This window comes from Poecilia reticulata, linkage group LG17 (genome assembly GCF_000633615.1).
Source record: "Poecilia reticulata strain Guanapo linkage group LG17, Guppy_female_1.0+MT, whole genome shotgun sequence".
NCBI lineage: Eukaryota > Metazoa > Chordata > Actinopteri > Cyprinodontiformes > Poeciliidae > Poecilia > Poecilia reticulata.
Genome location: NC_024347.1, coordinates 29,368,915 through 29,382,388, shown reverse-complemented (window position 1 = coordinate 29,382,388; position 13,474 = coordinate 29,368,915). Strand labels below are relative to the sequence as shown.

General features: G+C 38.6%; 1 protein-coding gene across 4 annotated transcripts in view; it reads left to right on the top strand.

Annotated features, from left to right (window-relative positions):
* Positions 1–13,474, top strand: part of larp4b (La ribonucleoprotein 4B) — a 38,199-nt gene that overhangs the window by 11,387 nt on the left and 13,338 nt on the right. The window contains exons 1-4 of one of the 4 annotated variants that reach the window (XM_017309921.1): positions 2,189–2,462; positions 5,471–5,624; positions 9,565–9,738; positions 10,493–10,571. In XM_017309921.1, the coding sequence (XP_017165410.1) occupies positions 2,307–2,462; positions 5,471–5,624; positions 9,565–9,738; positions 10,493–10,571 (563 nt within the window). In that variant the 5' untranslated portion in view covers positions 2,189–2,306. Of the gene's footprint in view, positions 1–2,188; positions 2,463–5,470; positions 5,625–8,952; positions 9,095–9,564; positions 9,739–10,492; positions 10,572–13,474 lie in introns of those variants that run through there. The other 3 variants (XM_008434693.2, XM_017309922.1, XM_008434695.2) reach the window with 3 other exon arrangements.

The window sequence follows — 13,474 nt, the reverse complement described above, 5'->3', positions numbered from 1 at the left end:
TATAAGTTGCATCCTGCAGCCTTAGTGTGATGCCTTCAGGCGTTGGAAGGTGTTTTTACCCTGTAAGTTCGGAAAAAGAAAGATCACGATAAAGACTGGAAAACGGATAAGAAGCAGCGGAAATGGAAAGGGGGCAAACTGACGCCCTGATGGCGTCTGGTGGGGTAACGCTTCAGGCTGTAGGTCTCATTACAAGCTGCTGGTGGTGGAAAAGCAATCAGTGAACCAAACGACGGCTTCCAGCGTTTTTAGCATATTTAGTTCAGGGAGATCCAGCTCCACTGCAAACAGAGAGGAAAATCTTTCCATGTTGGGAACAAAGGGACATGCAGCAACTATTTCTATATCACAGAATCTGATTAAAATAGCTTCATTGTGGTAATTTTATTGATTTGCCTCAAAATGTTAAGCGTAGACCTCAAGATATGCACTATCTGAAAGTAGTTTTCTCAACTTTTAGCATTTTCTGCCAATAGTTTCATATCCGTCTGCATTTTAAGCAGCTAAAATCTGTTCCTGCTGGCCAAACGAACCTGCCTGCCCATATGTTGAGCACATATGTGTTCAAAACGCTTTGGATATTGACCTATTTTATAGCCACAAATGTTCAAGTCAAGGCATTTATAATTCAGACCAGACATGAAGAAAGGCAGACTGTAGTGAGTCTGTTAGAAAAGAGAGCACCAGTTGTTTGTTTGGTTTTTCACCAGTAGAGAACGTGGAGAATGTTGTTAGATTAACACGGTTATTATCCAAGAAGTGGTCGTCAGGTTAATTTCAGGTTGGCGGATGATAGAAATGGTCTTAATGGGAGAACTTTTAATCCTGAATGTCCGTCTGAGGAAAAAGTTTTAAAATTAGAAGAAAAAAGTCATGGTTCTTTGAAAGTGACAGAAAATTTCCTAGTGTGATTTATAAAACGTATAACTTCTTTTTTTTATTTGTACATCACAATAAACTAACAACCGTTTCGTAAAATTTATTATCAACTAATTAAGGGTTTTATTGTGGATTGCATTACTTTTTTCCCCATGTTATTTAGGTGTAGACTTTAAGCTCATTGTGCTTTCGCCTCTTTATTATTCTCCTATCTTTGATCTGTATTTTAATTGTGTAAAATATACTGAATTAATTATTGGATATCAATAGGTGCTCAGTTATTATACCACTTCAGGAGTTCTGGGTAGAAAATATTAGCAAACTTTGATTTCTGTACAGTTTTGTCTTAATTACTGCTCTTACTATGTTGTTCTTTCAACAAATTGCCTTTTTTTAGTCTATATTTTCTAGTTGATAACTAAATTAGCTGATGATTATTTGAAAACAACGATTAATCCAATAGATTTTTTCAGCCGTAGTTGACTGTTTTGACTCTGATTCCAGAAGACGTTTGTCGTAGTATTGTGTGCAATAAAAATAACTACCCTGGTGTTTCTCAGTTCATATCGAGCCTCTGATTGCTCCTGATGTTTGCACACCAGCAGATTAGTCCAGATTCAGCTGTTTGCAGTCGCTGCTCTTCTTGGCGGTGCTTCATCAGCTGCCCTGGGATGACACCGACAGTAACTCGCCTCTGAATCACTCCAACAAAACAGAACCGTCTCTCTCTCCGTCATCACGCCAGCCAACCTTTTCACCCTTGTCGAGGAATAGGAACATTTAAAATCTCTAAAGGTCAAGCAATGCCCGGTAAAAACCCCCAAAACAAAACGCGTTCGGTGATGTCAGCGGGGGTTTCTATGGCAGCCGGCTCGGACAGGAGCTGAAGCATTAGCATAGTCTGCTGTGTGTGTGTCTGCCTGGCCTGGATCTGTCGGTGCAGCTTCCAGTCAGACTCGTCTCTCTTTCTATGAATCTGCTTCTTGTTTTGACTTGTTACTCCTCCTGTAAGAGGAAACAGGTTTCACTGTGTTTTCGTTCTACTCCCAGCAGCTAATTAGTGGAGTTAGTCCATTAAAACACCCATGAGGGTTGAGCTTTAGCGTTCGCAAAGGCTTCAGGTGAGCGCCTCAAAGCCCCATGGACGTCTCCGCTGTTTTCCCAGAGAATGACTCAGTGCAACGGTGACAAAAACAAAAGCAGACACGGATGCTGAGCAGGAGGAGGCAGCCACTCGGCTTGTGCAACGTCAGCCTTGCCCACCAGGGCAGCGGAGCCTCTCTGCTGTCATCAGATTTGTTGAATCGACGGAGCAGCTCGGAGCAGACGGAGTCGGAGGAGTCCGGCTAAAACTCGAAATCACACGGGGATGATCGGCGGTCTCATCCTGCTTGCATGTGGGAGTGTGTTTTTACTGAGTTTTAATCATGGATTGGATGGAGTGGAGCTTTTTACCACCTTCCACAGGAAGCTTCTGGCCTCCAGTGCCTGAGGAGTTAAATGATGCGCTGGCGCTCACCACGGCTCTGGGTTACGGTCTGTTTGCTTGCGAGGCGTGCAGGCTGAACTACTCCTTTAATCCTGTGAGTATTTCCAGTGGGTTCAGGCCACCAAGACCCTCAGAAATACTTTAATTTCCGCTTGTAATGCACAAAAGCGAATGGTTTTTAACAATATAGAGTTCTTCACTCATTTAGAACCTAAATACAACTTTAAAACAGCATTTAGGTTTCTAAGGCAGTACAATATTTCTATTCATTTCTGTGATAAAAGTAAGGAAAAGGACAGTTCAGGATCAAACAAGACGTTGAAGAAGAGTGCGTCTATTCACCTGAAATTTGGAACAAACTTCCTTAAAACTGCAAAACAGCTGAAACACTGAGTTAACTTATTAAATTGAGATTTAAAAACCCTCCTGTTCAGAGTTGCTTTTGAACCACAACTGAAAATTGAATCACACATTTGATGTGTATTGATGATTTTAACGACGGCACTTCACAAAATGTAATGCCTGCTACTGATTTTCACAGCTGTTCACTCTATTATGTATTTATGATGATTTTGTTTTCATGATGCACTTTGATCTGCATTGTTGCTGGAATGTGCTACACAAATAAAATTGATTAATTAAAAAAAAGAAATGTCAAACTCAGGCATGGTGTCCTCCCATGACAAAGTAGAAATGGCAAAAAGTCTCGCTTGAATTTAAAGATCCTAAAGAGAAAATCTATATTGAAATTCATCCAGTGAGGAGGAGGAGGAAATGAATGGAATAGAATCAGTAGGTGGAGACTGGAGACGTAGCAAACCGGCACCCCTGTCTGCTTGTAATTCACTTCTGGTGACAAAAACTGTGATTTGAAACTGTAAAAGTTTGACATTATAGTAATTGCTGGTCCAGTTCTGACCAGTATCATTACTGGGCCTGCATCAATATGAAAATTTGGGCCAACATCGATATCTGATATTAAGACTAGGGCGATTAGGCCTGTTGCGATAACATTATGCTCAACAATAAATTGTTCCAGAAATTATTGCGATAACTGATAAAATTGTTGTTTTGAAACCATTTTCAAGTCGTATAATAATAATAATTATGTAAATACAATCTCTCCAAATCAGTGAATCTTAATATCTAAAAAACCTTCAGCACTGGAGATGTTGATGCCGTTGTATCGTGGATCTCTAATTGTTACTCTGAACATTAACGTGAACTTTTACTTCTTACAACATTACACTAGAATACTTTATATTTGACTTGCAGTGATTGTGCAAGTCTCACATTCATCCACATAATCTGAGTTTTACTTGTGAGAATTGGGCGTGAATCCCTCTGCTGGGTTAGAGCAGATCATTCAGGCTTCGCAGATGTTGGCGCTGCATAAACAGGAAGTCCCCTTTAGACTTCACCTTTAACTTCTTTTTCAAAAAAACCAAAAACCACTGCAAAAATTTTTTTTTTGCGAAACTAAGGAAGTTATTTTGTATTTTGCTTGAACCCAGCTGCATCTGATTCTGTGGTCTGGTTTATTCTGGTCTGGTGACGTGTGCGTGGGATCAGTCTCTGCAGGTAGAGAGGTTGGATAAATTTCCTCTGAATCGAGCGTTGCAGCTCCTTGTTCGGTTTTTCTGGTTCTTTTCTCTGCTGGATTATTTGTCACTAAACAGTCTTGGAAAAATTGCCTGTGCCGGTGATCGGTAAATCACTCCATGATGCCTCCCTGTCTCTGATTTATGTTTTATTCACTGTTGGTTGCTGACAGTAAATCCCTCAATCAAGCCAGAATGTATTTAAAATTTAGTTAACGGCAATAGTGTGAAGTTTTTAGATGCTATATAAATGTCTGTCACGATGTTTGTTTCCTTCTTCATTCGTAGAGAAAATGGGTGAAAGTATTGTGAATGAAGCAGGGTTGAAATAATTGTGATTAATCTATTGTTAAAATAATCATTAACTAATTTAGCAATCCATCGGTTAATCGCTAACTGGAGTACACGCTAAAACATGCTATTTGCTGAAAGAACAACAGTTAAACCAAAACTGATCAAAAAATGTACACATTTTGCATTTGAGATAAAAACTCACCTTTTCTGAAAATATTTTCTACCCAGAACTCCTCAGGTTACAGTTTTAGCTTCACTCAGACCAAAAAAACTTGTATGAAGCACCTTTTACTACCCATTATTGATGGGTTAATCCAAAAAATAATCAACAGATCAGCCCTGGACTGTATTGATGTGAAGTCAGTCAGAAAGGGTTGAGCCATCACATGATGGCTGCTGCCTCAGGCAGCCGTCTACCCATGCCTTATGATGTTGGTCTTTAATTTTTGGTTCTTTGGATGAGCTCTACTGAAATGAATTTCGTTATGCTTCTTTGGGATGACATCCATCCATCCATCCATCCATTTTCTTACATCCTTGTCCCTTAGTGGGGTCAGGAGGGTTGCTGGTGACTCTCCAGCAGGCGTACTGGGCGAGAGGCGGGGTCACCCTGGACAGGTCGCCAGTCTGTCGCAGGGCAACACGGGACACACAACCATGCACACACACACTCACACCTGACAATAAAGGCTGATTCTGATTTTAGGATTTCTTTTTAGCTGCAAATGCATCCTTTCTTATAAATGACCAAGCGTATGCTAGAGGAATGCTGTTATTGCACTAGGCAATACAATGTTTATTTTCTTAATTATTTATGTGCCTATTTTGATTTAGAATGGCTTGCGTGGTTAAATGAAAAATTGTCAGAATGTGCCATTTTTTGATTCGATCACTTTGCAGTCTCAGAATGGAGATTTTCCTGTTTCAGCCAGCAGCTCTGGTGGCGCGTCTTTGCTTTGAGGTTCCCTCTGCTCTTGTGCAATTTCCTTTATATTGTGGGAGGGTTTTTTCTTTTAAATTTATTTCTAAATCTTAGCTTTCCTGAGTGCCTTACATCAGTTTTATTGTTAATTTCAGAAACAATCCTCAATGGTCACATTTCCATTAGACAGAGTGAAAACTAGAGCAAGCAAACCACAGATCTGTGTTGCTTCAGCAGAAACCTTGGCTTCTCTGACCAGACTGTGTTGTTGTTTTTTTCTCCCAGGAATCAGCCAAGGTTTCAGACCTCAACCCCAATGCGAAAGCATGGGCCAACCACATGTTTAGCCTGGACACCAGCGGGACTGCTGACACCACCACTGCTGCCCTGCAGCCATGGAAGGAAGGCTGCGATAGTTCGGCCGACCCCGGCCCAGAAGGTCAGTCGCCCGCTTGGGACACACACACACATGCAGACCTCTTCTAATCTTGCAATCAACTCTCTTAGCTGCCCTGATATGGAAGACCAAAACTGATATAATTCAAAAATAAAACCATAAGCGCATGTTTAAGGAAAAGGATAAACAAAATATTCATATACACAAAGGGATAAACACCCAAACTCCAGTAAAATAGAATTGAAATATCCTTTATATCTCCATACTCGGGAAATTCAGGTGTAACAGCAGCATCAATATATGAGTTCAGACAAAACATCCAAAAGTGTTGAAATATAAAAATAAAGTGCATTTGTCAGAACTAGAAACATCATACTCGCGATCCAAGGGATGTACAACTCATTAGGATTAGGCCCGTTTCAATAAGCAATGAATCAATTGCATGAGAAATTAAAACAAACTCAATGGTTTCTGTTTGCATAATTTATAGTTTTTCTCTAAAACTAAATGACAAAACTCTTCAGTTTGGTGCTTTAGTCTCGTCTAGCCCTTTTTTTAAAGAACAATTTTGTTCACACAGACTTCAAAGTTAAGTTTGTTGTTTTGTTTATTTATTTAGCATATTTAAAATATTACATTGTACATTAGAATTTAAAGTTATTGATCTTTGAGAATGTCATTAACATTGTAATACTTGAAAATGTTTTCAAAATGGCATTTTTTTTTTATCGTAATGACTTTTATCGTTCAGCAAAATTTGTTATCATGACGGATCTAAAAATGACTCCTTTTCATTTTTTTATGTACTTAATGTGTGTTTTGAACATTAAAAAGTTGAGACTGTTTGCAATGCATAACATCAATATATTGCAGGCAAGCAGATGTGCAATAAAAGCAAAAATGTGATTTAAAAATTAGCAAAAAGACAATAAATTGTCCAAATACCAGTAGGGATGCTGTTGAGTTTGTTGGGAGCAGTGATGGTTATGAAGCCTGATCACTGCTGGGAGGAAGGACCTGCATTAACGCTCCGTTGTGCACGAAGGATGCAGCAGTCTGTCGCTGAAAAAGCTCTTCAGTTCAACAGTCTAAAATGTTTTTGAAGGGAAATTACAGCAATAGCTTCAGATTGGTTAGGAAATGAAACAAGCTAAACCATTTATGGCAGAGTCTTAAAGCTGAGCCCAAACAGGCTAAAATTTCTGATGAGTTAAAAAAAAAAAAAAGAAACTCCTTCAGGTTTATTAAAGACTTTTCCTTCAGGCTTGGAGCTATTTTTAGGTCTCAGTTGGAGGCATTTTAAGAGTTGTGTCACTGAACACTGAGGGCGATTCTTTTAATCTCGAAACTCTGGCGTCTCATTTGCATGTGGGTATTAAAGCTACACGATCAGCTCATTCACAACAAGTTATTTTTACTCTCCTGTCTGCCACACGTCACATTTTTCATGAGTGAAACACGTCTTTAATCATTCATACCTAATTTAATATGATGCATTAATATATTCCAGCCACTGGTCCCTGAACGTAACTGATTAACATCCAGCGCAGAAGCAACGAGGATATGGTTCAGAAACAGAAAGCATCGATTAGCTCTGCTCTCACTTTATTTCATACAAACAAGGATATTTTGTGGAAAATTTAATCCAACTGATGGTGTATTTGTGATTGTTTGTGCATCTTTAAAAAATTTAGGAAGTACAAAGAAACCTTTGTATTGAAGATTTAGTATCATAAAGGAACTAAAGAGTAAATTTAAAGAACTAAAGTGAGTCTGAACCACATCCTGATATCACAGCTTTGCCACCAATATAAAGGAAGCTGAAGTCATTGTTTCCATGTTGCTCAGCTTTTGCCTGTTTACTTATTGACTTGTTTTTGTGGCTGTATTAAAAATCATCCTCTTCCAGGCATTTAAATAATTTTCTTCAGTTTACAGAATAAAGTTTGCATGTTTTTGTCGTAAATGCTACAATTTTATGGGCTATAAAAGCATGAGCAGTGGTTTACCTTTAATGGCTGAACTGCTGCTGCAGAGCGGGTAATTATAGGTTTATTACCTGTAAAAACCAGTATGTTGTTTGGAAGCACAGTGCATTTACCTCAGCCATTACCTGCCAATCAAATGATGTGGGTGGCACTTTAATGCCAGGGTTGATTTTTGTTTGTGAAAGGCTGCTTTTGCTGCTGTGTGGCGGATGACGTTTGAGATGGCTTGTGATGTTTTTATGTATTAGAATAGAAAAAAAATATGTTTATTGTCAGGAAAGTGACATCCTAGTACAAGCGCTTAGATTTACACAAAAATAAAAATATAAAACATGGAACCAAGAATAACCTACCGTACAGGAAGGTCAGATTTACTGCATTAGAAAATATTGTGCAGTTATTAAAAGTAGCATTTTCAGAATCTAAAAAATGTGGAACTGAGTAGCATAATTTAAAAATGAAACGAATTATCTTGTATATTTGTGCATAAAAACAACAGATTAATAAGTGAAACGGCACTTCTTGTAAGTGGAATGTTGTTTGAAATGCGGAAAAACTTTAAATACAAGCAGAGATTTAAACATTTATTGAGTTTGTTGGCGGTATTGTTGGTTTTAGAGTCTTAGCAGCTGCTGTGAGGAAGGATTTACGCTTTTTTGTGCACCTAAGATGGAGCAGACTGAGATTGAAGGAGCTCATGCATGGGCTTGGAGACATTAATTATAAACAATCAGTGTTTCAATATTTTATAGATTATTTTTCATGTACACATTAAAAGTGAAGAGATCTAGATAGAACTTTGAATTAAATCCTGCTGCTTTTATTCTCAACATGTTTTGGTAACTCAAACTGATCTAAAACAGAAATGGAAAAAAGGTTATGTGGCTTTTATAGTGTTTGTGAAACATCTGTAAAATAATAATGTTAAAAATTAAACTACCCAGAAAATATGTTTGTTTAAGCAGTAATAAAAAAGTTTTTTTCCTAAATGCTAGACGACATGCTTTTGGTACCAAGTTGATTGCCAGATTTCTAATCCCAAATCATCTGCCTTTGAGTCCTTGACTGTTTTATTTATATATGGCTGAAAATGTATCACAATATAAGTGTTTCATATTGGTCAATATCAATGATTATTGATTAATTTGTTGTTTTAAATATTTAAAATACTGCCAAACTAGTGGCCTGACATTTTCTATTCTTATTATTTTCAAGCAGTTAACTTTAAACTGGTGCTGGGCCAGTTACTCAACAGATTGTTGCTTGGCAACCAAAGCAACAATCTTTGCTTTGGCTGCAAAGCAAAGATTGTTGCTTGGCAACCAAAGCAAACAATCTTTGGTTGCAAAGATTGTTTGGTTGCAAACAAACCAAACTAGTTGGTGGCTCACCAACTAGTGAGCCACCAACTAGTCTCTCACTAGTTGGTGGCTTCAACTAGCTCTCTCACTAGTTGAAGCCACCAACCTAGTTTAGAGGTTGAGCGACTGAAGTATTTCCTCTGCCTACATCTCCCAGAATGCTGTGCGGTTCTGGATTGGAGTTTGATGAAATCATTGAATATTCTATCAGATGTATTATCTATTGATTGGTCACATGTCTATCGCCATGTATATTGTTATTGATTTATTGTCCAGCTCTACATTGAGTTTAAAGAAGTGTGTTAAAGTGACTTCAATGTGTGTTATAGACTGATAATGGAGTTTTAAGGGATTTGATGGTTAATGGTAACAAATATTTTTCAGTATTTGACCTAATCAGAACCAATCAAAGGAAATCTTCTCTTCATCTCTTAATTTGTTCATTACTCATGTATTATTTTTGTTCTCAGATTATGTAATTTTTCATCTTTTTATTTAATTTTCTAGGCAAAGGTTAGACCAATTAGCTTATGTGTCAGAGTGAAGCTGATGGAGCTCAGACGCAAACAGGCTTGATGAATCATTATCTTATTGCCTGTGTTGTCAATAATTGCTGCCCTTGTTGATTGCCAGGCTTTGAAGCCAGTGAGGACAAAGCTTACAAGGAGCCTGAGCTAGCTGACCCAGATGAGCCTCCACCAGAACCAGTAATGCTGACAGAGCCGGCCCCGGTTGCCACCGTCACACTGGAGGGCCCCGAGCCCGCCTACCCAGGGTACCCCGACCCTGGGCAGCCTGGGCACACAGGTGGGCTGGCTAGTGACTGGGCGGTTTGTGGGCTTTCACAGGTTACTCTACGTAGAACCAATTTGGAGTTAAAATCAGCAGTTGAGCTCACTGGCAATGTGTGTTTATTATTGTGAGGATTTAAGAGGTAATTATCCTGGGAAACGACCCGGGTTGTTGACGTGGACTCGGCCCGCTTTGCTCTGGCAGATAAATCATGAAGTAATTAGAGGTGAATCACCTGTTCAGCCGTACCTGCAGTAGAGTTTTAATTCTGGGAATGAGATGACTTCATCCAAGTAGAGCACATCCTCCACTGGTTTTCATTTTCTGAGGAGGCAAGTGGCCACTTTAAAAGGTTTAATTCACAGCAGCATTAAAATTTGATGATCCTCTCCAGCAAGGATATGCCACCAGACTTTTATCTCTAAGTGCTCTCTGCTTGAAATAAACACAACTGTAACAGAGCCAAAAATGTTCTGCAGGTCACTTTGGGCGTTAATTGACAACAGATTCAAACTCTAAGCTAACTTAACTGAATTTAAGAAACTGATGAAGTGTTTCCTTCATGATGGCTATATAGGCCTATACAGGCAGCAGTAGGGAAGATTTTGCCAATTTCCTTTTGCTTATTTCTTCATTAAATATTCATTGTCCTATTTTTCCTCCATTTATCTCACTTTTTGTTCGGTTTGTTTGTTTGCACCAAGTTTTTAAAGATGTATTTGTTATTTCTTGCTATTAAAATCATTTTTCTTTCCTGTCTTATCAACAGGCAGTGATTCTCCGCCTGACAACAGCCAGGAGGGCTTAAGAGAGAACCTGAAGAAGACCCTGGAGTTCTGCCTGTCCCGGTGAGTCCAACTTCTCCTCCATAAGCTACTTTTGGTTATTGACAGGTTCTATAAACTGGGTTTCTGTGCATCTTTAAGTCTTGCATATCTAAAACTAAGATCTTAAAGTGACTTAAATTCATTAAAAAAATGTTAAATAAGTTAACTATAGGTCATAAATATTGTTGTGGCAGAACTATTTACTCTTGTATATTCTGTGTAGTTTATTTTTCTTGGGGCTACCAGTAACTAGCTGCTAATGTGCCCTTACAAGCTTGCAAGGTAGCTTTTTGCATCTCTCATGGGTAAGTGTAAATGTAAACAGTTTCCTATTTAATTGTAAGCCGACTAGTAAAATCCTAGTTAAAATGCAGTTCAGTCAAGTTCAGTTTATTGGACCAATTTGTAAAGTTTTCTATCAGAAGGAGCCGATAAATAATTCCTCCTGATCATGCATGTGGCGACAGTGGAAAGGAATAATCTCGTTTTAGCATGAGGAAACTTCCAGCACAACTTGGATTTAGAATAGAGGGTTTTTGCACATCCTTGGTCTCAACGTAACATATCTTAAAACTACAGCCTTAAAATGTATCACATTCATTAAAAATCAATCGGTTGGCCTTGAATATGTTAATCAGAGGTCTTAAATTTTGCTGTAGCAGGACTGTTTTACCTCGTATGATTCTATGTGGTTTTCTTTCTTGTTGACCTTTACTGTTATGCAAAAATTTTAAGTATGAGTTCACTTCGTTCTGTGACTCAAGGTGGTTTTGCCTCCCTGTAAGTAGCTGCTAATATATCCTTACTAGCTATTTAGCTGGCTGTTTATCTAGCAAGATATTAGCTTTTTATTGTCCTTTATGTACAAATCTATTGGCAGTTTGCCAACTTCTGTTGCCAACCCATACGATTTGAGATTTTTGAATGTGCATTTCTGTCTTGAAAGTCTTAAATACCATTCATAACTGTCTTAAAATGTCTTAAACCCTGGAGTAAGTGACCTCTTACCATGACTTCCTATTGTTAGAAGAAAACACTCAGGCGTGTTAGCAGCGTTAGCTCTATTAGCTCCTTCATCTTGGGGAGAAACTCGGTTGAACCGTTGAGCTTTGAGTCTAAATCTGGCCATGAAACAAACTGGTGAAGTCAGAAATGGGGTTTATGGGCTCTGTGGAAAGTATCTGCTTTACGTGAAGCTGTGTGCTGCGTTGACCCACTTAAAAATCTGAGACAGGTGATGATAAAACCCAACAGGAAGATGAGAGACGGTGAGCTCATGTTGTTTCTATAATGTTAAATTGTATTGATTCTACTGTTTATGGGTTAAATGCACCCAGTTGGACTATAACTAATGTTAGAGCTAGTAAGGGTTGAGTTGGCCTCTTCAGCCCCTGGTGAAAGCCATTCTTTCTCTTTGGCCATTGATGCTCAGATACCATCACTTTTTTGGTACCAGAGCTTGTGGTTGAATCAGAAAGAAGCGTTGCTAAGCTAACTTTAGCACCAGTTTACCACTGGAACCAGTCTGGTAGAGAAGATGATCTATTGGTCAACAACAAGAGTGATGCAGGACACAACATATGCGTTCATAAAACGTATATTCCTCTGAGTCTTCCAGTGTATTGGCAGCCTCCATCAGCAGCTAGGTTGTGTGAAGATATGTTTTAATCAGGTGTTATGCATGATTAATAAGGCAGGAACTTTAATGCTTTAATTTTGATTAATTAATTACTTAAATTTTACAAACTTTACTGCAATTGTTATTATTTATTTTAAATGTATATATGTACAAAAGTTCCGTCTGGAACCTTTCTATTCCAGTGTTTCTGGTACGCCCATAAATCTGACGCACAAACGACACCTGCTAGCATCAGCGAACAGCAAAGCCATCTCTTTTGGCCCACTTGAAGTTAATATTTGTTGGAAAAACAATCAGATTGTTTTTACAACAAATATTGTTTTTATAAATTAATTAGCCAATCAGCGAAGCTATTCAGCAGCATCTTAATGCTAAACGTGTTGCAGCTAACGTCAGCGTCCACAGCCCACATTTCTAAAAAAGGTGCATGAAAAACTGGAAAGGTGAATGATAGAATCGTGCTGATGGTTGAATAACAAAGTAGAAACAATAAATATCTTTGTTGTTGAGCTCAAATGTCTATTTATACAATAATTTAGTAGCAAAAAATGGATTTTGAATTGAAAATGTTGATTATTTTGTTTAATGTTTGAATTAATCACACACCCTGCTATTAACTCAATAAAAATTTTATTATTAGCACTTTGGTTAATGTTCCTAATTAAAAATATCTATTTTTCCTCACTATCCACACAAACTGAAAGGTCTCCACTTGTTTTCCTGTTTAACACTGAGCCGGTAGCTGTGGATGATTCATGAAGCTGGAGAACAGCAGCTTTTGTTGACCACAGCGGGATCCCGTCTGTTTCTTCCCTCCTTGTGAAACTCTGTGGATTCGTGTTGCCAGCACCACAACACGACTGCATTCCGACACAGCAGTGTTTTTCCCGTGGCGGTTAAACCTCCGGGGCCCTCTGTGGTCTGCGAGATGTAAAGGTTATCAGCTGCTTGTGGCCTCCAGGGAGCACATCTGCTGGCAGCTCACAATGCGTGCCGCCTGGCCGCCTGCATGCATCAACACAAACCCAGAAAACAGAAACGGATCTACGCCACTGTTAGGCCGTTTACTGCTACCTCCATTCAGAAACTCCACACTGAAGCTTGATCAAGATGATTTAAGTCAGCGTCACTATATACTTTTTTTTTTTGCAAATTTGATGGACGATTCAGGATGAAACAAATCAGAATGTAACTTAAAACACCATCTGTACCAACACCATACCTATATCTGAATAACGGCTAAATATTCAGTCTGGACAGACTTAATCTTTTATCTTTTTATCTT